Genomic DNA, 24,899 nt, shown 5'->3' with positions numbered 1-24,899 from the left:
GAAACTGGCGGGGGGGGGGGCGATTCGGCCCCCCCTTCAGATCTCAAAAACTACACATCGCAGCGACAAACGGTAAACGGCATCGGATACGCACGGTCAAGATCTACAATTTTTACCAAGGTCATTTTCAGGTCAGGTCAAAGATGACGTCACAGGGGTCGAAAAAGTCAAAATGGCGGCGCTAGATATGGAGAGAGTTTTTCTCGAATAACTTTCGAATTAGTCAAGATAGGAACAAACTAAGGGCATCATCGTGATCCTCTCGTCAATCCGCATCGAATGATATATATGTTGACCTCGAAAGGTCAAGGTCAAAGGTTGACCTCAGGTCACGTGACCTCGAGGTCATCATGTATATCATTCGATGCGTCTTGACGAGCTGAACACAATGAGACCATCCACGCGTCTGTATCTTGTTCCTGTACGGAGTTATTGGCCAAAAATCTTTGGTGACCTTTGATGACGTCACATGACCTCACAGCTGCCCAACAGCAAAACAGACCTCAAGGTAGTGAAGGTTGATCGTATATGAAGTCATGTATGGTATATGGGGCCATTCCGACCCGTTTTAGTGGTAAAAACAGGGAGTTGATTTTTCCCCCATTGACTTATAATGGGGAGATCGCGAAACTGGCCTGACCTTAGGTCACCGATATCAAAATTCCGAGATATACAAATTGCACATACTGGTACCCTAACTAAAGCCTGAAGAGAAGAAATTGATCGGTCAAAAACTCTAGCTCTGGCGTGATTGCAAACTTTTCTGAGGTAGGGTCACCAAACCGCCTCTGGTGACCTGACCTGAGGTCAGATCAACTCAAAATTTTCAGACATGTTGCGTAGAAGCCTTTTAGGAAAAGTCAGAAAATTTGAGCTTCCTAGCTCAGCTCAACGCGTTTGGGAGAAATAACCAAAAAACCTCAGGGGGGGGGGGGGGGGGGGCTCCTGAGCCCCCCCCCGCCAGGAATAGGGTTAAAGGCGATCGACGCCCATAAATTTGGACTGCGATCACTAAAACCACCTTCCTTTCTGAAAGTACCAGAGTTCTGCGTTGTCGGAATTCGGATTGATTGCAATTTTACCGAAAGAGCGTGAATAAAATATTAGCGAAAAGTTGTACCTCTAGCCAGCCGACTTGGCCGCACTATAGCAGCGTCCGCAAGGGACCGATCAGCATTTGTTAAACACGTCGCTGTACTGTGGTTTAAAGTGCATATTCATTCACCCTGTGGCTCCAAATAGCGAAATACACCTAGCAACAGACAAAACACACACTTCTGACGCAGAATCAGGCGGTGTTAAAGGGGCAATAATGTAACGATCGGACCTACGACAATGAGTGATGACGCTACGAGAACCTCCCACGCATCAGAATACAAAATAGTGCGCGTAGAGGCGGATCCTTTTTTAGTTGGATCAATGCTTAGCTATTACCGCTACAAAGAAAGCTCGAACAACGGAATTCTTATGATACAATATTACGCAATGATTGGTGTCATTTGTGCACCCACATTATTAAGTTAATGCATCAGTAGCCAATGCCATACGAACATGAGCGTAGGTGGCTTTGTCCGAGGCGATTCACCATTTTCCGACTGAATAGTATCTATAACCTTGGGTAAGCTATTCGGTGATACACATTACAACCACCAGGTGGTTACCACCTGGTGCCAAAATAAATATAGTGTTCGCGATAACCCCAACCAATAATACACCGCAGTACCTTGCGGTCCTCCCCTAACGTAAGCCGCAACGGTAGCGATTTTCACATTAGACTGCCACGCTGGCTCGTATCGACAAAGCGAGGGTCACCACCCCGGGTCTGACGCGAGGGACCGTCAGCCGCGCCAGGCACAGAGTGCCACCCCGCCGACAGCCAGGGAGGGGAGGAGAGGGAGGGGAGGAAGGGGAGGCGGCAGTGACCGATGACGTGACACTTGGTCGTTAGCGAACCCGTCACGGACACATATTATAGTCTTATCGTACACACATTTACACCACACTCTAGGTACACAGCGCAAAGCTCATAATCAAATATCGATCGGTACCTACTTGAGTCATGAATGGGACAACATGTTAAACGTTTGGGTTTTAGGTAGCGAGCCAACGGTATCAATCATTGGCGTATAATACACCAATAATAGTCGGGTGGTCTTATACCGCTTAAAGAGGCAGTATGAGGTTTCAGAGAAAAATCAATCACGTCATTAACCGCTGACTGTCACCAGCGTAACCAAAAGCGGTCTCTCAAAACACCACCACCCACCAACTAATAACGAACACTCGTACAGAATCATCCAGCCCCTCCAGTCCAGAGGAGGCCGTCTTCTGACACTCACCCGGTGCCGAGACGTCCTTTCCATTCTGTTCCTGTTCAGCAGAGAGCCGCTCGAGCGCCGTCCGTGACTCCTCGACCGTTAGGGTCGCCCTGGGGGAGCGAAACAGCGGTCACTGGTGGGCTGTTATAACCTCTATTGCAGGATAGCAATGCAGGTTATTGAACTGCCCTGCCGAGTTTGCCCTGGGGAGCGAAACACCAGCCACTGAGCTGATGTAACCAGCTCGGGAGGAGCAAAAACAGACCACTCGACTGTTGTGAGCTTGGGGCAATGAAATAGTAAGCAGTTTGTTGGTTTATTGGGGCTTCAGGGCGCATCAAACATAGTAAGCAGTGAAATACATCACTGAAATATGCTGAGTGCCGACTCCTGCCAACGGGAGTAATTCATGTCTCTAAACTTCTGTTGGGGAGGGGAAATATTACTAAACTCCTGTGGCCTCTGTCCTGATGACAATAACGCAGATAGCCAGGTGACTTCTATGCCAGAGGCGTTGGCATTCGTCGCTAAACTGGTGCGACCCCTGAGTGGGACATGAGCCACACGGACAGTCTGAGCAGCGGGACCGGCCGCGGCCGGACAAATGTCCACGGTAACGAGCTCGGAGAACCACACACAAGCAAGAGAGGACGACCCATGGTTCAAAGGATGGCCAAAAACAGTGCGGTGCAAAACGGTGAGGCCGCGTGGTGCAGAATTTCGATAGCCGGAGTTGCAAAGTATCAGCTTAACATGAAAACATGACACGCCCGGTATACGTGGGTCTGAAAACGAATCAAGCAAAAATATTCAGTGAAGAGGAAACGGCAAATACAAATCGGTGCATGGTGGTGGTTGAGTGTGACCATAGACCTCTGCCTATGGTGTAACATGACGATCAACTAGAGTTTGGTGGCTGAAGTGTCAGTGCCACAAATGAAAGAACAGTTATTCGCACTTAAGTTTTACTGTATCATATAAGGAATAATATAAATGTGATTGAACTTTGACAAGGAGAAGAAGGCATCAGCTACAGCAGACAAAAGTTGGTGCGTCATTCCAACATATTTGCAGCTCAGGTGCGACCATTGACAGAATATAGAGCAAGCGTGAGACGTGAGTGCTGAAGCCCGCATTCTCACTGTTCAGTCAGTTCATAGCCTGAACAGTGGCCAGACTATCAACAAGGAGATAGAGGTATATATGTTACAATATACAAATTATCAACAAGAATCAGCACATAGACATAATGATAAATGAGATGGTGACGTAGAAATACAAGTGGTAAGGCTGTGCAGAACAGAAAAAAAAAGACAGTGTACAGAGACAAAACAGAGCGTATAACATCGAGCGATATGACCCGCAGGGCTAAAAAGCGAGGACAAGCGTTTATACAGAAGCGCCAAAGCCGCAGCCAGTCACGAATACGGTAGCCATTCAAGTCAGGCTGGCATAGAGAAGGAATCATCAGGAAGGAGCCCATAGATCTGCCACCAGAGAACGCTGCAGGCAGAAAGAGTGTGACAGCTGGAGAGATAGCGGGGGGGGGGGGAGCTACTCACTGTTGCGACAACGCTAGCTCCATGTCGGAGAGGCGCCCGGTGTGACCCCTGCGGGTCGGCAGAGGTCACCGTTAGAGGGCGCGCACACTGACCTCACGGGACGCAAGCAGCGGGACACGACCGGTACGGAACGGAGCCAACACCGCGACCACACAAACTGACAGCGTCTACGCCGAGTGAAACCTCAGCCCGGGTACCGTTTAGTAGCGTTAGGCAGAGTTTAACTGCTACAAATTCAATAATGACTAGTTGAAGCCAGTATAATTAAAAGCCGACTGCACGACCACTGCAAGCAGGACACGACTCTACAAGCGGGGGCCGCACCGACACCGCCGTACGGACGCCGTACTCAGCCCGACACGAGTCACACAGCACAGCCCGACCTCAGCGGCGGCCACACGGAGCTCAATTACCTGGTCTGCAACTCGTCGTCAATGAATTGCAACAAGCTCCTGTCGACAGAAGGCAGGTCTAACGACTCAGCGCCGACAGGGCGCCCGCCGCAGGGTCTGAGGCTGGACGAGACGCCACCTCTCGGCCAGCCTCGGACCGGGCGGGGCCGGGCGGGACAGGCGACAGGACACCCCGCTCATGCCCCAGGCGGTCCCCACCGCGGCGTACCGTGCCAGCCAGGCGCAGTCTCCCACAGGTAAAACCGACAGCGCTGCCCAGCGGCACAGGGTGCAACTCGCTGGTTTTGAAAAGCCGCACTATCAGATAGGCATGTGCATAGCGTCATTTAGTATTTTAGCACAGAAATGTAACTGAATATGAATGTATCAGCCTTATGGCTCAATTTAATTTCGCACGACCTACTTAAATTAGCTTGGTAGCATGGATATTACAATTCGCTGCATCCACAACAGGGACGCGCTTGGAGGCGAGACGGCATATAGATGTTTCTCCGCGTTTAATATCACCGAGTTACCAGTGAAATTAACCCCGCGTTAGCAGTCTTCCGGACGACAAAGATTCTACGTAGTTCGGCCAATAGCGTTCGATAACCGCGGCCCAGCCCCCGCCGACCTCGAACGGGATTGGCCAGATGGCGTAGAGTATTCGTCGTCCGGGAGACTGCGAACGCGGGGTAAATCGCTGATAACTGCTTGAGTGATCAGCCACGAAAGCGAGACATCCACATCAACTTTGAAAGCGAGCTCAGATGGGCCGTTCCTGTATCAAAGAAGGACAGTGATTCTGGCTGCCACTAGCCAACTCAGGGAGCACGGTTGCTGGCACCCCTCCGCCGACCATATCGAAATTCTTTCGTATTATCACATCTTAATCCTTTCGATTATCAGTCTATGGTCTCAAACTTTGATCCTAATGTTTGCGTCTCTGACTCGGTCCGTTTGACCAGTCTGAAGTACGGCTCTAGCGAGATTAAGCGGTACGTTTTGCACTTTTACATTTCCGGTTATATCTCAGAAACTAATCGATCTACGACGAAGCCGTTTTGCACGATCATGGCCGGCTTGTGAACCAACAAGTCGATCGCATCTTCAGCACATAAAAGCTTAAGACGACGAAGATATAACCTGAAGTACACTAAATTTTCTGGGTGCAAAAACTACCGCTAAAACCCGCGGTGCTCCTGATTATGAGGCCATATCAGTATCCCTTCAGGTGCTTATATGCGATTTACAGATTACAAGTTCAATAAGCCACAGATATGTCGGTTTCACCAGATGGGATAAGCGCCTGGCAAACAAAATATCGGCAGAGGAATTACGTTCACAAGGCACCAATGCAAATTATCAGAGGAAACTACCTTATCATCAGCAGTATGAATGCAACAATCAGCAACTAATCACGGAGCTTTCAGTGGCAAGGCAGACTAATCTAAGCCAGTCCCATACAGATGCCAATGCACAAGCAGACATCCACACATACATACGTACATACATACAATCATACATACTAGCACAAAGCTAAAAACTGTTAGGTTAGAAAAATATTACAAACTTCCAAAAGAAGCTCCGGAACAGGCAAAAATAAAAGACAAAACCAGACTATCTAAAAAAACTAAAGCGAAGCGAAAATGTTTCAATCTAGCTGAATGCGAGATGCAGAGCATTACAATGCCACAGGCCGAGAATTCGTCACCGCTAATTGCGAACTGGTGAGCGCCAGCAGTGTTCAGCCAGCTATGAGCGCATCGCAGGGTGATGAATTCGCGGTCCGTAGTTTTGTGAGCTCTGCACTATGAGGCGGGCCACCGTTGTCTCAGCATTCAGTGCGGCACAGAGCTACGGGGCGCGTTATGTGAGGACGAGACGAGAGGCCAAGCGGGGGCTGTTCGGCAGTCGAGGGCCGCGGGAGGGACGGCGGAGCAGCGCGGAAACAGTCGGGCCGACCAGAACCGAGCGTATTTCCCGGGAGAATTGACCGGTGACCCGAGAGGTTTGGCTATCAGACGGCAGGTCAGCGGCAGCAGGACGGCCAGCTAGCATCAGCAGGTGTAGAAGTGGCCTTTTGTGAAAGGTTCTCGTGTAAAGCTTCAAGTTGATTGCCTGAGTGACATTTTGCGACATTAGCACAAGCCGTATCGACCTTATCCAATTCGAAAGGAGACTTTTTCATTTCATGGTTAGCCGTATTCAGCATTTAATAATTGATCAGCACAATGATGGGTCAGACTGGAAAGCAAATATCACTCCAATTAGTGGATCGAATTAATGAGACCAAAGATCACACTTATCATCCACCTGGAAATATCAATCCATGACCTTTTAACGTTGAGCAAATGAGCCATACTGCCGTCACCTACATGTGCATTGCAACGTGCGTCCAAAGGCACGTTGAGCTGAATTCGTATGCAACAAAGAAAGCAAATGGTCGACAAAGTATGTAAATGTGCTGGTAAAGGTCAAACTTATGGCCTCAGTGTAAATAGTTTAAACATAGTATGCAAATGGTCGTTACATCATTGACGTCGTTACATCAACTGAAACAAGGAAACAATATAAAGCCACTCTTGCACAGCTGTTACTCAACGGAAATTTAACAGCTTATTTGCAAAATCGCCGACAAATTTCGGCCACGAGCTCCGATTGGCCACGTTCAGTTGTTTTTACGACAAATTCAGCTCTGCTAGTCGGCCGTTCCGCCCCCGCTGAGGCCCAGGCCGTCCGCCGGCTGACCTGCCGCGCGGCGGGTCCGGTCGGTCCCCCACCCGGTCCCGCTTCTCTCCCCACCCCCCAACTCGACACCGTCCATCGGCCGGTCGTTCGGGGTTGGGGGGGGGGGGGCAGCTCGCTCCGGTTCAGCTCCTTACGTACTTGAGCGACAGGTTGAGCACGTCCGCTCCCGACAGCGGGCCGCGCTGCAGCCGGCGGCCCACGGGCGACTGCTCAGAGCGGGTCAGGCTGCGGCTGCGGCTCAGTGAGTCGCTGCCGCTGCCGCCCCCGCCGCCGCTGCCGACGGGACGCGATGAGTCGAGGGTGTGGCCGGCGGCGCGAGCTCTGGAGAGGCGACGGTGTCAGGCGCGGCGCGGCCCCGAGAAGACGGCGGGCGGAGAGGAGGGCGAGGCGGCGGGCGAGGCAGCCGGAGACATAGCAGCGAGCAAGACAGGGCTTTTAAGGGAGGGATATTGGCTGAGTGCGAGCGAGGAGACGGCGGTAGCGGAAAGATGGCTTTGGAGGCTCAAAGACTAACCGCTGGACACCCCGCTTTACGGGAAGTCCTCAAACTCTTTCGAATTGACGTTGGAACTATGACACTAAGGTTAAGTTTCAAAGGATGCACTAGTTCAAAGACCTTATTGGGAAGGGGATGTCTAATGCTGATGATAGAGTACTACGATGCTAAAAGATAAGCATCAGACTATTTAGAGGAGGAAATTACAAACGAGACCAAAGTACCGACAATGCCATGGTCAGCCTACAAACGCCATAAAACCCATCTACTAGCGAAGTTTTAGCACAATTAATTGATGCAATTGATGCAAAACACAGCCAAATTAACATACAGTAAGATTTTAGCCAATTAAACTATTTTACAGTGCCGACAAATGTTATTGCTATCCGTCTAGCATCAGCTCTCTAAATAAAATCATTACATTAAAGCTAACAGACACTAAACAGAAGAATGAAAACGTGAAAAACACGACATAACATAGCACGTCTTCCAACCACCAATTAGTTTCTTTTTCTGTTATCCAGTTTCCACCGCATTAGTTCCATCACCTCTGGAGCATGTGTTACCGTAAGCCGTACGAGGCCCTTCCCCTTAGGGAGTCAGTCGGCCGTCACCAGACTTGAAAGCCTCTCAGATCGACAGGATAGGGCCATCAGCAGACGGACCCACTACTCGGCGCCAGCCCCTGCCGCCATCAGTTAGTGGATATTCCCGCATCCGCTGAGCTATGCGAGATGGATGGCTAGCAACAAGCTCTCAGGGAGAAGGGAGGGTTTAAGACCAGAGGACACGCTGGTTACTGGAAGAGAGCTAAGATATACCACAACAGCAGCTGCTGCGAGGGTAGGTTAATTTTCGATGAATTGCAGAATACGCGTCGTGACCAGCTAAAGAATAGGAACACGCCGACTGAAGTAAAGATAAATCGCAGGGAAAGTTGGATTCTTCCGCATATTTCCAGCAATACAATCCGAACCCATCGGCTGGATGGGACATGGGAAGATGGTCTGTTTTCGACATCCGTCTTTTCTTCCAAGGAACACCTCGTAGAGAGTCTATCATACCACTACCGGCCCGCACACGGCTGGGATACGATCTGTGTCCACTCCCGCAGCGCATTGTTCCTCCCCGTACCGGTGGGGAGCTCCTGGTACCGCCAGAAGCCGGATAGCACGCGGTACGACAGCAGGGTAGCACGACAGCTGCTCGAGCGGAGGGTGATTAGGCCTACCCAACAGGGAAACAACCACCCTCCAACGCTTCAACAGCAAAGCTTGAATTAGCTAGGCTAGCCAGCACTAGCTAAGCATCCTTGATCTGACTAGCCGAACTCCTTGCTTTCCTTATTCCTACGTTCCACTGAAGCCCACTTACTCATCCACTCACCATTTTACCAGTCACATGTACAGTTACAATCGCAACCATAAACACACCCATACACACACACACACACACACACACATACACACCACTGACGCTGCAGCTGCTTAATCGCACAGTCCGGCACGCCCCAGCAGCCATCACCACATGCGCCTGACCCCCGCGGGAGGGGGGAGGGGGGGCAGGGGTCTCACCTGTTGACCTCCTCCGCCTCGGGGTCACGCGTGGCCCACTGAGAGGCTACGTCCGACGCAGAGGGCTCAGCTTCGTCATCGTCATCGTCATCCTGAAAGATCGGTTAGGTGGTCAGCGGTTGAAGGGATGAGTCAGGGAATTCCACAGTCAATTTCACAGCCTGCTGTATACAAAGGTATAATGGAGGATCAAACATGAACATTGAACAATACCCGGACGTATGAAGCGATGCGAAACCAGCTAATCAATGACAATGGCTGCAGCTGTTTACATAACTGCAGCTGATAGTTTACATAACTGCAGAACGGCAACACTGAAGCCCCCATCCGCCCTCCCCCCCCCCCCCCCACACGCACACACACACACAATACACGCACACACGGAATTTCATAAAAACTGGCATTTTCGCCCGAATGATACAATGGGTGAAATATCAGAGGAACGCAGCGTCCCTCGGTGCACCTGAGCAGACTAGCAGCACGTAACTCACCACCACGCCAGCGATCCTCCACTGTTTGCGAGGCGCCGCCGGCTCGGCCGCCGAGGACATCTCTGTGACCAGCGGCGGCTCGAAACTGACGCTGCTCACTGGGGACAGACGAGGGTGCAGGTTTGGGTACTTTGTCTCATAGTAGGCTGAACAGGGATAACCCGTTTACACTGGAGGTCCACGCTTCGGCTTCACAGTGGGACGCCGGGCAGGCTATTGGTCATGGAACAGCTAAAAGAGCTTGGACACAGACAGATGAAAAATACCTTTACACCGCTAGCGGAGAAAACAAAAAACATACTCACGTTACACCAATTTTCATAACAACTCATGAAACAATATCCAGCCAGGAAAACAATGGCAGCATAAAAACAAGCTCTAACAATAGTAGAAACACGATACAGGTTGCCCGCCAATCGCACGCGGCATGCCTGGCAACGTGACCCGCCAGGCGTGCCTATGGCGACGGTTTTGGATTCTCCTACGATAACCCTACGTTCCCACAGCGCACTCACTGTGCAGCTCCGACTTGGTTCGCTGTTTGGTCGGGGGCTGCCGGGACGCTATCCGCTGTGGCACGTTGTTCACCGCCTGGAAACGAATGAAAACAAATGAGAAAGGAGGTAATAAACGAACGTGACTACACTAACATTTGATTTGCTTGTTGGGGCTCAGGGGTGCGAAGATGGCGGGGTCATTTTGTAGCCATTAAACGATTTGAGCAGACCAGTTTAGCTGACTTTGCTAAGGAAACCATCGACCATAGACCTCAGTACACCAGTGTACAGAGGTCTATGCATCAAGTATCAACCATTGTCCACGGCTATGAGACAATCAAACACTAGCCCGAAGTTCTTACTAATTTTGACACCCCAAACGCCCTTCAAGACACTCCAGTACTGAGCATCAGCCCCCGGTCACTCCACCCCGTTCTCCCGCGGGTCACTCACCCCCTCATCATCAGGCTCGGCCTCCTGGAAGTGGCCGCTGGGGTTCCGGACCCGGTCCAGCAGCTCCCGCATTAACCGGCGACGGTCCAGCTGGTCGCAGCACACAAACGCGTGCTGCGGAGACACGAGGACAAAGCGGGGTGTGGATAAGCCGGTTACAAATCTAACAAAAAGCTATGAGCAGGCGTTGACTGTTTAACAAATGTCACGCTTGATTGGCAGGGTCCATATGCTTGGACGTTTAGACCGCAAAGGCAAATAACAAGCGCTTCGATCAACAGTATAGCATCCTGATAATTTTTAATGCCAAAGCAGATGCAAATGTAGGCGGTGCAAAACACAGCTCAATATTTGTTCATTTTATTAGAAGTGTTAAACGTTTATTGTGGCGCGTGGTTCGCCACGAAATTTATAATTGTGGATTGTGTTAATTTTTGTGTAGCAACGGGGAGCTTCGAACGAGCAGCTGCGCAGCGAGCATTATGTTATTTTGTCCTTATTGATTTTCGACCGTTTTTATAATATATTTTAATTTGTCGGATAAACTTTATCGATTACTAAATATGAATGATGAAATTGAATCGGCCATGTCTACACAAATACGTCTGCTTTGTGCGATATTTCAGATCATAACTATTTCACCATCAGCTGACCAAAACTGACCTGTGACAGTCGATCGGCCGTCGGCCGCTTCTTCGGGTTCTTGGTGAGCGCCACCTTCAGGAAACTATGGAACGTCGGCGACCACTTGTTCTTGTCCTTGAGCTGCGGCGGCTTGAAGCCCGACTTGGACATGAGGAAGAGGGCGCGCATGGGGTGCAGGTCGAACATGGGCGGCTGCAGCTCGGCCAGCTCGATGGCCGTGATACCCACCGCCCAGACGTCGCACTGCTGATTGTAGCCACCCTTGCGCTCCACGGCTGCCACCTGGCGGATAGAGTCAGAGGCTGAGGTTAGCCCAACGGCCGCTGGTGTTCGGCAAAGACCGGTCGAGCGAGACAAAAGCAGCTGGTCACACTTGCATTGGGATCAGCGGCGTATTTAGAAAATCGCGAAGGGGGGGGGCCAAGGGTTTGGAGGGCGCCACCTCACCCAAGGAGGGCGCCATACGGTCGCGAGATAAAAAATCGCTCAGTGGGGGTTGGGGGGTTGGGAGGCGTTTTTTACCATGCCACCAGTTTTTTTTTGCGTAACCTCGTATAGGTCGTGCTGCATTGATTTTGCATCGTGTGTATTCTTTATACTCCAGGTCACAAAAGGTCAAGTGTTCTTGAAATGCTGCGCCGAAGGCGCGCGAAATTTTTGAAAACAACCTTTTCCTCCGCTTTTTAGGCACGCCTTTTATACGATCACTGTTCAAAGCTCCTCTCGCTCTTTTACCAAATTTGAAGGTGTAAAAAATACCTAAGGTTCGGTCGGGCCGCTGCCACACAAACTGTACAGAAAGCTTGGCTCATGGGTGTCGATGTATAAAAGTTTATTGGCGGTGGCATATCTACGCACCAGATCACCGTATCGGATTGATACCGGAGCGCGAGATGCGTAAACATCATCCAAATTACCTCAGACCAGCCTTCATAGCCTTCTCACAGATGCATACAGTGTACACTGTACCCACATAACCAGTTTCAATCACCGAAACTTCAGATGCCTGCTGTTGCGCCCGAACCTGTTGACAATACTTAATCGTAATCCATATAGATGCCATGATGCACGTAAAGTAGGATCAATCCGTTAAGACCAAAGACGTGTTTTATGCATCGTAGAGCGTAGATAGTTTTGATAGGTATAGATACTTCATTCATTGTGCTGAATGCACGTTCATTTGTGGCAGTTTTCACAGGCAAGACATCAACTATGTGCAATAAGTTGAAACGACTAAGTTGAAAAACATGCCAAAGGAGTAAATAAATGATAGGAGGGCAGCGATCAACGGATGTTGCCAATAGGTAGAAGGGCTGTGATCCACAGGAGGGCACTAATAGGTAGAAGAGCCCCGATCAACATCCCGAGTTTCGACAGTAGGGCACCGATAGGTAGGAAGTTGGCGAGCAGCAGGAGGGCGCCAATGGATAGAAGGGCAGCGATCAACAGGAGGGCACCAATAGGTAGGAGGGCGCCGATCAACAATCAACAGGAGGGCGCCACCAGGTAAGAGGGTGGCGAGGAACAGGAGAGCACCAATAGGAGGGTGGCGATCAACAAGAGGTCGCCAATAGGTGGGAGGGCGGTCATCAACTGGAAGTCGCCAATGAGCGGAAGGGTGACGATTAAAATGGGGGTGGCAATGGAGGGCGCCTTTGCTCAAGAGGATGACACGAACAGGAGGGCGTCTGTGCGGAGGGCGCTGGTCAACAGGAAGGTGCCAGTGGATAGGAGGGCGGTGATCAACAGGAGGGTGCCAGTGGTTAGGAGGGCGGCGATCTACACGAGGGCGCCAATAGGAGAAGGGCCCCGATTAACATTCAACAGGAAGGACTAGGAACCAATAGGTAGGAGGGCGGCACTGAACAAGAGGGTGCCAAAAGGGAGCAAGGCGGCCTTCAAAATTTCACATGAGGGCTCAATAGGTAGGAGAGCGCCAATAATTATGAGGACGCCGATCAGCAGAATTAGGGCGGCAATGTGTAGCAGGGTGGCGACCTACAGGAGGGCGCCTTCGGGTGAGAGGGCGCTTATTTACGGGACAGCGGCTTACATAGGCGACCACCGTTACGCTTAGAGAGCTACAGCCTACAAATGTGGTTGGAGGGCGCCCGAGGGAGCCCTCCAACCGTATTTGGAGGGCGTATTTGGAATGGGCGTCCTCCGAGGGCGCCCTCCATCCGTATTTTCCCTGTAAACACATTCGCGATTGGAGGGCGCCCTCCAGTCGCGATTGTTTTTCGATTCGATTATATCACAATTGCATTTGCGATTGGAGGGCGCCTTCGGCGCCCTCCAATCGCAAAGGGCGCCTTCGGCGCCCAAGGGGGGGGGGGCATGGCCCAGTGGCCCCCCCCCCCTGCCTACGCCCCTGATTGGGATCTGATATTGATGTAGCTTGCATGTCAAATATTGCTCTCGTTCAAATGGCTTATTTCCCACAACTAACTTTAAAGAAAACTCATGGGCTGGTGCATTATGAGTTTTATGTCTACTAGCCAAGCACCACACAGCTAAGACACTGACTGAGCACCATCCCCGGTTGTGGTCCCACCGTACCCCAGCGCCGTATCATACCTCTGGCGCCATCCAGTACGGCGTCCCGATGAACGACTGCCGTTTGCCGATGGTGGCGGTGATCTGAGCCGAGACGCCAAAATCTGCCAGCTTCACTCCCCCACTCTCAGTCAGTAGAATGTTGGCTCCCTGGCGGCCCAAACCGAGGTCAGAACGGGATAGACTGCTGAGAGCCCGATGGAGGGAAATGCTGCATGCATAGCAACGGAGAAAATCAGGTCAATTGCAAGTCAAATCATATGCATGAGACATTCATTAGGTGCTTGCAATACATCGATCTGTCAGTCTGGGTATTGCAAATTATCCCGGGTTTGGATTATCTCACTCCAAATGACTACATCCAAGCAGCCTCATTCAATTCTCATTTCCATTTCATGCTGCAAGTCCAAAAAAAAAATCCCAGCCAGTAACAGACTACCATGTGAACATTCTACCACGTGGCACGTCGTCACGTTTCCATCCTACCTTGACGTCCCTGTGCATCTTGCCCATGGAGTGGAGGTAGGAGAGGCCACTGAGCGTCTCTCGACAGACGCAGGCGATCTGCAGCTCCGTCAGGGGACCGGTGACTGAAACAAACACACAGAAAGGAGCAGGGTCAATACAGCCAGACATACAGGATGATCACAGATCGACAGCCAGAAACGGTTGTCCACCAACTCGACGGAAAAATCGCGGCTATTCAGTACCCAGGTTCAGTACACCGAAAACGTCAGTCACATTTAGTTTTAGGGTCTTTCGATAAACGTTAGCCCGCTCAGAACCAACGTCCTTAGCCTATGTTTCGTTTCTCTACCCCCAAATGTAGGTGTCAGCCGCTCTACATTACTACCCGTTCGTTTAGTCGGATCCCGTTTATAACTTACTGTGATAAATGTCTTGCAGCGATCCGCCGCCACAGTACTCCATACAGATCCAGAGTTTGTCGCGGCGGAGGTAGGAGCCAAAGTACTGCACGATGTTGGCGTGCCGGCAGTCCTTCATCATCACTATCTCCTGCTGGATGATGCTGAAGTCGTCACCTGACGGGCGAGCAAAAAGAGTGAAAGGTCGGAACGGGTGTAATTGGATAACATTGTGAATAAATAGATGATACATAAAAATAATGATTGCTAATTGAATTAATGGCGGTGTTTTGGCTTCGGCAGGGAACCAGCTTTGCTAAGTTAATGAACTAAAAATAAATCCATTAATTTACATTAGCTGGTCGTTGTGTCAGCGTGCGACGAGGCTATGTCAACCCGCAGCCTTCTTTGCAATAACGTCCCTCCCCCCCTCCCATCCCGTCACGCGGTGTCACTCAGCGCCGACCGTCAATTGAGCCGTGACGTCACAGGCTCGGAGGGCAGCCGTCAGTGTCATTGTCAGTGTCCGTCACCCCCCCCCCCCCCCATCCCGGTACTGTTTTATTCTGCGTCACACGCCTCTGTACACAGACCGACCAGCCACACAGCGGCCACAGAGGCGCCGGCGACACTGAGGCCCGATAACGCGACACACAGCGGACGGATTTTAACGATCAGTATTGTCACCCAACAACGCGCCCGGCAGTAAATATGGCCGACATAAAAAAGATCAATATCATAAACGCTTTACAGAGGTTAAAGTCAGGTTTACTCGTCACTACCACTATTCGGTATCCGATATATTGGAGCGTATTAGGTGGTCAATGATTGAATCCCAAATCCACCGGCGCCGTCTTCTGTGACGACTAACTCCCTGTGTACTAGCGTCGACCTTCTCTGGCTGATGTCACCACGCGGCAGGATCTGAGAACTCCGTCGATGCACGGAAGCGGCTGGAGGGGCGGACGCCGGACAGCACTCCCACTTTGCTCGTCAGTCCGCCCCGTGTCTGAACGTGTGCTGGGGTTCGTTACGTTCATCTGTGAGGCGGCTCTGCTGAACCTTCGGCGGGCTCGGAAGAACATAACAGGACAGGCGCCACTCGCGTGCAACATGGCATTCAAACTGAATCAGCTCGTCTGAAATGCATGACAGTGGTACGGCTAGCTAGGCAGCACGCCGTTAGTTCTAGTTGACTCGTCATTAGTTCTAGGGTGGCTCGCCCTCCGTCGAGCCACACCTTAGCGTCAATCGGTTTCACAGCTGTTAGTCGCCACAGCGTGTTAGTCACCAGCCGCATTTACACCGACCTCTGGTCATACTCACGATAGTAGGTATTGGCGGAGTCAAGCGGGCTGGGATAGAAACACAACGGTCGGTAGCAGACGATATGAGCTGCATTTGGAAAATGGCAAGCGGGAGTCGTTATTGAGAGTTTACTTAGGTGCGTCGAGCATAATCCCTATGTCGATGCCATGGACAGTCGAAAATCGGAAGTGCATTCTAAGAAGAATAAAAATGGAAGAGGAATAAAAATGAAGAAACTTTTGCATGAAGAAACTCATTTCCGGTGTTAACGAGCTGGATAAATGAAACAACAGCCGCTCGAGTGATCATGCAATATGCATTATGCAGGCCACAACACAGGCGGAATATATTTAAGATATCGGTATGGCATGAGATGTTACACAGCAATTATGTCATGCACAATGCACAATGCACATGGCTGACAAGTCAAAGCTCAGGCATCCCTAATGAACCGACATAAACAAAGCTAAGCTGTTATTGTTTAACGAGATGACCATAACTGCGTAGTCATATGTTACGAATAACCCTGTTAGTCATACGCGGCAAGCTCGTAAATGAATCTGCCTAAAAAAGTTGCTAGCACAAAACCAACGGGGCTACGCGCAAGCTAGGTGAATCGCATCTAGGTGTTTATTGCAAACGCATAAATCTTCCAAAACCCGCGAGGTCAGACGCTCGAAAAGTAACGCTCTTTATCAAAAACTATCAGCACGATGAGCTGCTCTTTACGGCCCATTCCCTAATCTGACCGTAAAAAAAAACCCTCCGGGGTGTCTAAATACAAGGGGAAGACGATCACGGGACAAAGCGCCACACTGGACACACGAAAATCCGGCTTGGTCGCGCCGCTGACGGGGCGACGCGGCACGCTAGGGGAGGGGGGGGGGGCGGGGCTATCACACAGTATCCGAGGCAGCCCACGGGCGCCCCGGCCTGCTCACCCGGTCTGGGCGCCCCGGCGACCGGCCCCCACGACAGTCGGGTCCACGTCTCTGCACCCGGGCAGAAGGTGGGTCAGAGCAGAACACAGCACGGAGACAGAGAGGCAGGGTGGAGGAGAGGAAGAAAGGGCGAGGAACGTGGAGACAGCATAAGACGATCCAGTGAATCTGCACCTAAACAGAGTGATTTAGGTAGATATCTTTCCATATATGGATATCAGGAAATTCAGTATTATATCGATAATGATAATAAGGCTAGCCCCCCAGCTACGGTGTTATAATGATGGCATTATACCTTCGTTACCGGAAGATGGAAACGTCAATCAATGAACAGTGAACCGCTAAAAAGTACTTACAAATGATGAACATTCAATACCTAGGATTTTCAAAAGTGCAGCGACTGCACGATATCCAATGGTGAGAGAAGATAACGAAGCTTTGATGACACGCAAGTCCCAAAGGTGTGCTTTACAAGCCATGCAAAAGAAAATCTGAACCACGGTGACCTCCTTAACCCTCGCCCGTAAACGGCGATCTGCCACCTTCGCCCATGCAGGGGGGGGGGGGGTTGGTGCGACCCCCCCTTGGCGTTTGAAAACGGAGCGTCGTAGAGCTTAGCGGAAAAGACCAACGGATTGCTCTCGCCGAGATCTCGCGATTGGTGGTATATTTTTTGGTCCTAGGTCAACATTTGACCTACTTTTGACCGGTCAAAGGTCAAATTTTCGGAAAAATAGACTTTTTTCAACTTTCCGCGGCGATTGCGGCAGAACGGTGGGAGATATCGACTTGAAACCTTCACTATCGTGTTCCTTGATCAATTCTCTATCGTTTGGTATGTATTTCGTTTCCCTAGCTCTAAAAATGGCGCGTTGGGAGCGCCGGAAGTCGGCAAGGTCACAGTCGGCGGCAGAAATTCGAAAAATCAAAATTTAAATTTTTGAAATCTGATTGTATTTTTGGATTTGGGAGGTCCATTTGCTCCCTATAGAAGCTAATATTGCTGCATATTCCCATTGAGGTGACAAGAATTAGCAAAATAGTGGTTCGGGCGCTTTTCAAAAATAGTACCGGACGCTGTTCCTCTTGTGACGTCATAGCTCCGTGACCTGACCTGACCCGGTCAAGTTTCTTATACCATATGATAGCCAATACTTGCCCCAACATGCATGGGAAGTTTCATCACGATCCATCAACCGATGTCCGTACCACCGGCAGGAAACCTCGGGCGTTGGCACTCAGTTTGTGAAAATCCGGCCGGAGGCTGTTCCCTTTGTGACGTCATAACTCCGTGACCTGACATGACCCGGTCAAATTTTTTTTAATCAAAAGATGCGCAAGGTTTGCCCCATAAGGTACCCAAAATTTGGCGGCGCTGCGCGCCGCCGTTTTTGCACTATTTCCGAAAAGCCTCAGGGGGGGGGGGGGTTGCACCACCACCCCCCCTACATGGGCGAGGGTTAAATCCTCGACGAACAGTGACTAAAGAAAGTGACTAAAGAGAACAATAACCGAATAATGCAACGTCGTTCACCAAAAGCCAGGCTCATCCACGGGCATCAGCTACGGCCCGGGTTTCGATCGTGACAAGTCAGTCGATCCGCATGTGTCACAAACTTAGCGTAAGTTAGGGCAAGGTCCAGCTACGGGCGGAAAATGACTGCGTCCGCTTCCGTTCCAAATGTCGTGATACGGGACGATGTCACATCACGATTTTTGACAACGATCATGCGAAAGCTAAAATAGCACGGATGGACTTTGTGTTGGACTGACTACCAGCATTCCAAATTACGTGCACGTGGTGCCACCACGTTGCCCCAGACCGAACCTCGAGCCGGCAAAACTCGAGATCAGAATGTCGATCTGCGGCTAAAGCCACCGCCACGCCACGCGGCCGTACACGCGTCAGGAGCAGCATGCAAACCGGTGTCCTTGAGAGGCTACGACGCACCGCGCCGGGAAACATCTACAAAAGTGGCTACCATTGCGATCTGTGTGAGCCGAGCAAATTCCCCAAAACCACGTTTAAATGATTTCTCGATGTCTACGAGAGCAAAATGAGTGAAATTATGAAAGATGAATTAGCAACGCTAAGGTGAATGACTGTCCCGTGTACGAGATCGAAGCAAGTGTCAGTCAACTGGCAATTGAGGCACCCAGCAGAGCAAGACCAGATGATAATGCTAATAATTTGATGGAACCTTGTTAGCAAATAGCAGTCACATGTGACACAGATGTAGAGAACACCATGTGGCAGGAGTGCTTCAAAAGATGACCCTATTTTTCGTGAGCTTGTCATGGCACATCTGCATATGTGCTGAGACAGTGGACACATAAAACTAGAAAATGTAGCCATTTGGTCCACATCACCAGACTCTTCATGGAGACAGCCCAACACTCAACAGTTCACAGGACCCAATTGCTAATTAAAGTCTGATGTGATCTTAGGGCACCCATGCTTCTGAGGTCACCTGTGCCCAGTTAATCAGAGTTTAGCTGGGACCAAGGCAGGTCAGAACCAGCACTCACCTGGCTGCAGCTTGATGACCTTGATGGCGGCCGGCTCATTGGTGGACAGTCTCGTAGCCTGAGGGCAATGGCCAGGTCAGGGGAAGGACAAAATAGGTAAAGGTAATACTCCCCAACACCCAGGCGCAAAGTATTGGATGTGTAGAGCCCATATTGTAGATGTGCAGCACCCATATTGGAGTGGCAATAACATTTAAAAGAAAAAAATAATGATAAGCCCTAAAACCACATAAACTTGAGCTAAATCAATGGCTTCATTAGGTACAAATAGGAAAAGGGTTTCATACTGTTAAGTATTCACACATAAAAATAAAGTTAAAATACCTTATAGACATCTCCATAAGTTCCACTTCCAATACGCTGAATTATTTCATAGTCGTCCTGTGGGTTTCTTCTGCTGATGTCCGAACTGACACTGGAAGATGTGGCCATGACAACCACAACTAAACCAGCTGTCTTCTATGACCTACAAAACACAAACACAAACCTTGATTGCATGGGTGCCAGGCCAAGGATTCAGTAAATGTGTTGATTCAACTGATGCAGGACAAAACAAATTGGGCTGAAAATTTACGTTACTTACTTCAAAGCGTATCAGCATCAGTATAAAGGCACATGATGACCAGGTTTGACATAGTTGAAGTTTATATCAAATGCCCTAGTTATGAATGTTGTAAATAATTATTTTCAACCAATGAATAGCTAAATAGCATTGAAAACAACCTAATTGTTATGTTTGGAATTTGGATAGACATCACAATTTTCTCTTAACCAAGCTCCAAAAGTTAGAGAGCAATGTATGATCATAAAGAACATGAAATATGCAAAGCAAAGGACCTTAAATAAATACAAACCATATAAATTGCCAAAAAGAGGCCGTAATAACATATAACCTCCAAAACACTCACAACACGCCGTGCTTGCTATGTTTTGTGTGGCGGCGCCGAATTGAGGACAAATACTCAAGGTTTCGAAATGAGAAAGCAAGTCTACAAATAAAACCATAATAATGACGTCACTGGTATTTTGAAATTCAATAGCGCACGTGTCTGACCATACAACATTTGGATGATAAAACATTGAGAATCAAGCATTCCATGGCTCTCTTGCGATAAATACCCTCTATGTTCAAATTTCACCTAAGGTTATCGGCTAAGCCTCCAGAGGACAAATACCGTCAACATGGACATCATTAACCCGCGCCCCGTAGGGCTACCGGCGGACCCTACCACCCGTAGGGGGGGGGCCGTTTCGGCCCCCCCCCTAAGATCTCGGAAAGTTACCGGCCGATTTTCAAAATTCAAACGGCGTTCGATAGCCCCACCCGGGAACTACCTTGTGACCAAATTTCATTGACCTAGGTCAAACCGATGACGTCACAGGTCAGGTCAAAGGTCAGATTTTCACCGTTCACAGGCAATTCAAGAAATGTGCTGTGAAAGCGAGTAAATTGGTAATTTATTGAAAACCATCGATGGTACATTGTTCGTCAAACACATACTTTGCTATCTGAGGTCACTGATACCAGGTCAGGTCACAGCGAGGTCAGGTCACCGGGGGTCACAATATGAATGTGTCGTGTGATACATGTTTTATGGTCCATTTTACATGACAAATGCGATTATGTGGGTTAGGCAGCCTTTGGGGCCAGCCTAGGTCACGTTTTGGTGAAGGTCAGGTCAAGGTCAGGTCAAATTAGGTCAAATTTCAAAGTTGATATTTTTGCATAAAATGGGTATTGATTCGATGCAGCTCGTCACGGGGAGTCTAATGGTGGTCTTTGTTTTGCTCTACGAGTTCTAGAATTGCCAAAAATTGAGTTTGAAAATTTGACGTCATCATTTTTGAACAGTTTTTACGCTATAACTTGGCCAAAAAACGAGGTATCGATCTGAAATTTGGTATGTAGATAGAAGACGAAAGGCACTATCACATATATTCCGGTTTTTTCGAAACTCAAAAAACTTTTTGGATTTTTTGGCGAGTATATCCAAAAAAAATGCTTTTTTGATTTTTGGGGGTCAAAACTCAAAAATTTCAAAAATTCGAGATAGCAGTTTTGTAGCCCTGTCAATTCTACACCTTTTATGTCTTGATCATTTTTCTGTATCTTCAAAGCTGTAGTCCTGACAGGTCTTCTCGCGAAGGTCTTTTTTCGGTCGAAAATGACAGAACATGACGTCACTCTGACGTCATTTGTGGCCAACCTATCATAGCCTCTGGTAAAATTTTTGGTCACAATGTGTAAAATTGATGCCCGGAGGGGTCCTGCAAGTTTGGTGGCGATATCTCCAGCCGTTTAGGAGATATCGACCGAAAAGGACAGGGGGGGCCGTTTCGGCCCCCCCCCTACGGGGCGCGGGTTAAAAAACGCTTCTACAATCACTGCACACAGCACTGTGTCCGTCTCATCGAAATTTGTCGCATATGTTATCATTTAATCTGTAAATAACCTTGATCTGATGAGACTCTTGAAATAAAAGGTCAGCTTGAAAATCTGACCTAGGTTCAAGGTCATAACCTGACGGAAACAGTCAGGGTAACAGTAATCCTGCACAGCAATCGATCCGCATTGTTGACGAACAAATCTGAGATGGATTTTCATCGTTTTAGCATGTCTTCCCTGATGACTGATTATGGGATAAACTATGGATATCAAAATGACGCTCAGATCATTATTACATTACCGACAACACAGTCACAGAGCACACACGATGTGTCCATACTCTCGTCCAAACGTAGCACGAAGAACAAACGCCACCGTCCATCGTGTATGACAGCAAGTCCTGCCGAATGCCGATCTTGCAATTCGAAAGAAATTAGCTGCAGAACAGCCCTAGTACGCTGGAGAAATGACAAGGAACTACAGTCTCGCTTCACCTGCTACTTGAAGGCCACTCGATCCCGTAAAGAAACACCAAAACGATCGACGAACACGGAACAAGTAACGTCACCGATTGGATTGAGTAACATCACGTCAGCGTTGAACGTAACGATCCTTAATACAGTCTGCCGCGCCGACGGGACATCTTCTGACGCGCTTTCACCATCTCTTTATGCAGGCTCGCCATGGCACCGGTACAGGAGATAGCTGAGCCCACCGCACACGGACCGATACACGCCTCCTTCGGCACCTTGGAGTTGGAGGTTTCCAGCAGTACGGCGCATATCAGACAGCCCCCGAACGCCCCACCGCAGGAGATGAAGTTTGGAGATACCGCCAGCATGATGTCGTTGGTGATCCGGTGACGCCGGTGGAAGTGACTGAGGAAGCCTCTGCTGCTGCGCCGCACGGGGTAGGTGGCGCTGCGGTGGACGCTAGGGTGCGCCACGGGACGCGGGTGGCTACGGCCGGCTGAGTATCTGTTCTCGGCAGGGTAGACGGCAGGATCGGGGGTTTCGGGGTAGGTGGCGCTGCTGTCGACGGAGCTGGCTTCTCCGGACCGGTGGACACGCTGAGACGGATGAGGTCGGTCGGCTGGGCTGAACTGGTGAGCATTCCCCGATCGGCGCGCAATAACTGTCCCAGGCCGGTGCGGGCCAGTAGCAGAGACTCGCCGTCCGCCAATCCAGCGCTGAGCTCTCAGAGACCGACTCCGCGGAGCCCAACGGGCCGGCCCAGGGCGGTGGTAGCTCGGACGCACCTCCCGACTCCGCCGCCTGGCGCCGCCCCTGCCCCAGGCGCAGCTCTGCCGGCGCGCCTCCACCGTGCAGCGGAGCGTGGTGCCAATCCGGGGACAGCGCACGGCGACCGTCAGCGGCCCGGCGCCCTGCAGTGCCGCCACCGCCGGCAGAGAGCGCTCGGTGTAGGAGCGTCTCACCGGCTCCCCGGTCAGCGGGTCGGCTCCGGTCAGCTCCGCCCGCCAGGTGGCGCAGCCGGCGGCCGACAGACGGCTCCGCAGCTCACTGCGCTGGACAATCAGCGCCGGCGGCGGCTCGACAGAGGTCTGTCCAGGACGGTACACGCCGGTCAGCAGCCACGGAGAGGCGCGCAGCACCAGCAGTTGTGGAGCCGGAGTCGGCGGCGCCGGCGCCCAGCGCGCCACCAGGACTGAGACGGGGCCGGCAGGGGCCTCCGCAGACCCTCCGCCGCCGGTGGTCGGAGACTGGTGGATTTTCTGCGACAACACGTCCCAGCTGTTGCTGATGTTGTAGCCGAAGCCGTTTATGCCAGGGTCGAAAAACAAATTAGACGCCTCTGAGGTCTCCATCTCATGCGAAAGCAGATTTCTTCCCGACACCGCAATACTGGTGGTAATTATTTTGAATTTACGACCGAACCGTTTATCGGCTGAACTTCTCACATCTATTCCCGGCGCAAACCAGATGGCCTTCCTCCATCCCTCTGCTTCCTTCCTCCGAACTCCCTCCTCCAGCAGTTGAGCGTCCTGTGCCAGTACGGCCACATCCTCTCCAGCCTGCTTCATCCAGCGGTGCAGCCGGATCCAGTCCTCCCCTCCCGCCACCACTAGAGGCTCACCCAGCCTCCTCAGACCCGTCACTCGCAGAAGAGAGGTCGTCAGGTCATCAGAGACAGCGGGGCAGCGCGCGGGATGGCGCTGGAGCTGGATCACCCGGCGGACGCCCTCCGAGTGCAAGTAGAGCAGCGCAGCGCGGTACTGGAGGGTGAGCGCCGGGTCAGCAGCGGGGCAGCCGAGGTCAGCCGGGCCACCGAGGTCACCTGGCGGAGAGTACAGAGTTAGAGATGTGCCAGACGGACATACGTGCCGAAATATGAGCCAAAACGTAAAACACAACCGGTCCCGAAGGTTCGTAAGGAATGGACGAAACATGGAGAAATAATGACTAGCCCCGCGTTCGATGTCTCTCGGACGACGGAGATTCTACGCCGTCCAACCAATCCCGTTCAAGGTCAGCGGGGGCTCGGCTGCGGTTATGGAACGTGATTGGCCGGACGACGTAGAATCTTCGTCGTCCGAGAGACATCGAACGCGGGGTAAATCACCGAGTAGAATAATGAGTATATCACGGAGTGGGTAATGTCTATGTTCTGTTTTCCTTACTCTGCTAGAAAAGGCAAGACAATAAACGTTGTTTGTGAATATGCTGATGATTAACCCCCGCCATACTGGTGGTCCGAGTTTTCCGTGTCGTGCTGGGGGGTGGGGTGGTGGAAGGGGCGTTTTCACGCCCCCCCCCCCGTCTAAATCGGCTCCTGGGCCACGTAGAGACACGCGGTAAGCGGCATTCGAAAGAGCCTAAAAAATAATGAGGAAAACAATTCGGCCATTGTTTAGGTCAGGTCAAAGGTCAGGTCGCCAGAGGTTATCAATGGTCAAATTTTGCCTATTTCAACAATTTTCGAAAACCCGGCGCATAACTCGGGAACCAATAGAGCTAGAGCGCCGCGCAAAACCGGATTCGATAGCTCTTTCAATTCTCTTTCGCCTACATGTCCTCAGATTTGACCTCAGGTCAACGGTTTAGCCTCCAGAGGACAAAAACTAAAAAAAAAAAACGTTCTTACGAAAAACATTTTCCCCATTATAACTTTTGACT

At 50.6% G+C, this 24,899-nt stretch overlaps 1 protein-coding gene across 13 annotated transcripts in view; it reads right to left on the bottom strand.

The window, feature by feature from the left end:
- LOC122373247 (mitogen-activated protein kinase kinase kinase kinase 5-like) overlaps positions 1–20,329 on the bottom strand; it is a 35,571-nt gene extending 15,242 nt beyond the window's left edge. Inside the window, exons 1-15 of one of the 13 annotated variants that reach the window (XM_043351107.1) lie at positions 20,288–20,320; positions 19,704–19,845; positions 19,380–19,437; positions 14,623–14,778; positions 14,222–14,325; positions 13,757–13,885; positions 11,198–11,461; positions 10,535–10,648; positions 10,100–10,175; positions 9,585–9,682; positions 9,094–9,185; positions 7,162–7,344; positions 4,294–4,332; positions 3,881–3,928; positions 2,340–2,428 (exon numbers count right to left, since the gene is read on the bottom strand). In XM_043351107.1, the coding sequence (XP_043207042.1) occupies positions 2,340–2,428; positions 3,881–3,928; positions 4,294–4,332; positions 7,162–7,344; positions 9,094–9,185; positions 9,585–9,682; positions 10,100–10,175; positions 10,535–10,648; positions 11,198–11,461; positions 13,757–13,885; positions 14,222–14,325; positions 14,623–14,778; positions 19,380–19,437; positions 19,704–19,811 (1,558 nt within the window). In that variant the 5' untranslated portion in view covers positions 19,812–19,845; positions 20,288–20,320. Of the gene's footprint in view, positions 1–2,339; positions 2,429–3,880; positions 3,929–4,293; positions 4,333–7,161; positions 7,345–9,093; positions 9,186–9,584; positions 9,683–10,099; positions 10,176–10,534; positions 10,649–11,197; positions 11,462–13,756; positions 13,886–14,221; positions 14,326–14,622; positions 14,779–19,379; positions 19,438–19,703; positions 19,846–20,233 lie in introns of all 13 variants that reach the window. The other 12 variants (XM_043351106.1, XM_043351108.1, XM_043351112.1 and 9 more) reach the window with 12 other exon arrangements.
- Between the last annotated feature and the right edge of the window lie 4,570 nt (positions 20,330–24,899).

The sequence above is a fragment of the Amphibalanus amphitrite genome, unplaced genomic scaffold (genome assembly GCF_019059575.1).
Source record: "Amphibalanus amphitrite isolate SeventyFive unplaced genomic scaffold, NRLGWU_Aamphi_draft 001466F_arrow, whole genome shotgun sequence".
NCBI lineage: Eukaryota > Metazoa > Arthropoda > Thecostraca > Balanomorpha > Balanidae > Amphibalanus > Amphibalanus amphitrite.
Note: the sequence above shows the minus strand (reverse complement) of the source record. Positions and strands in the feature narration are given on the sequence as shown.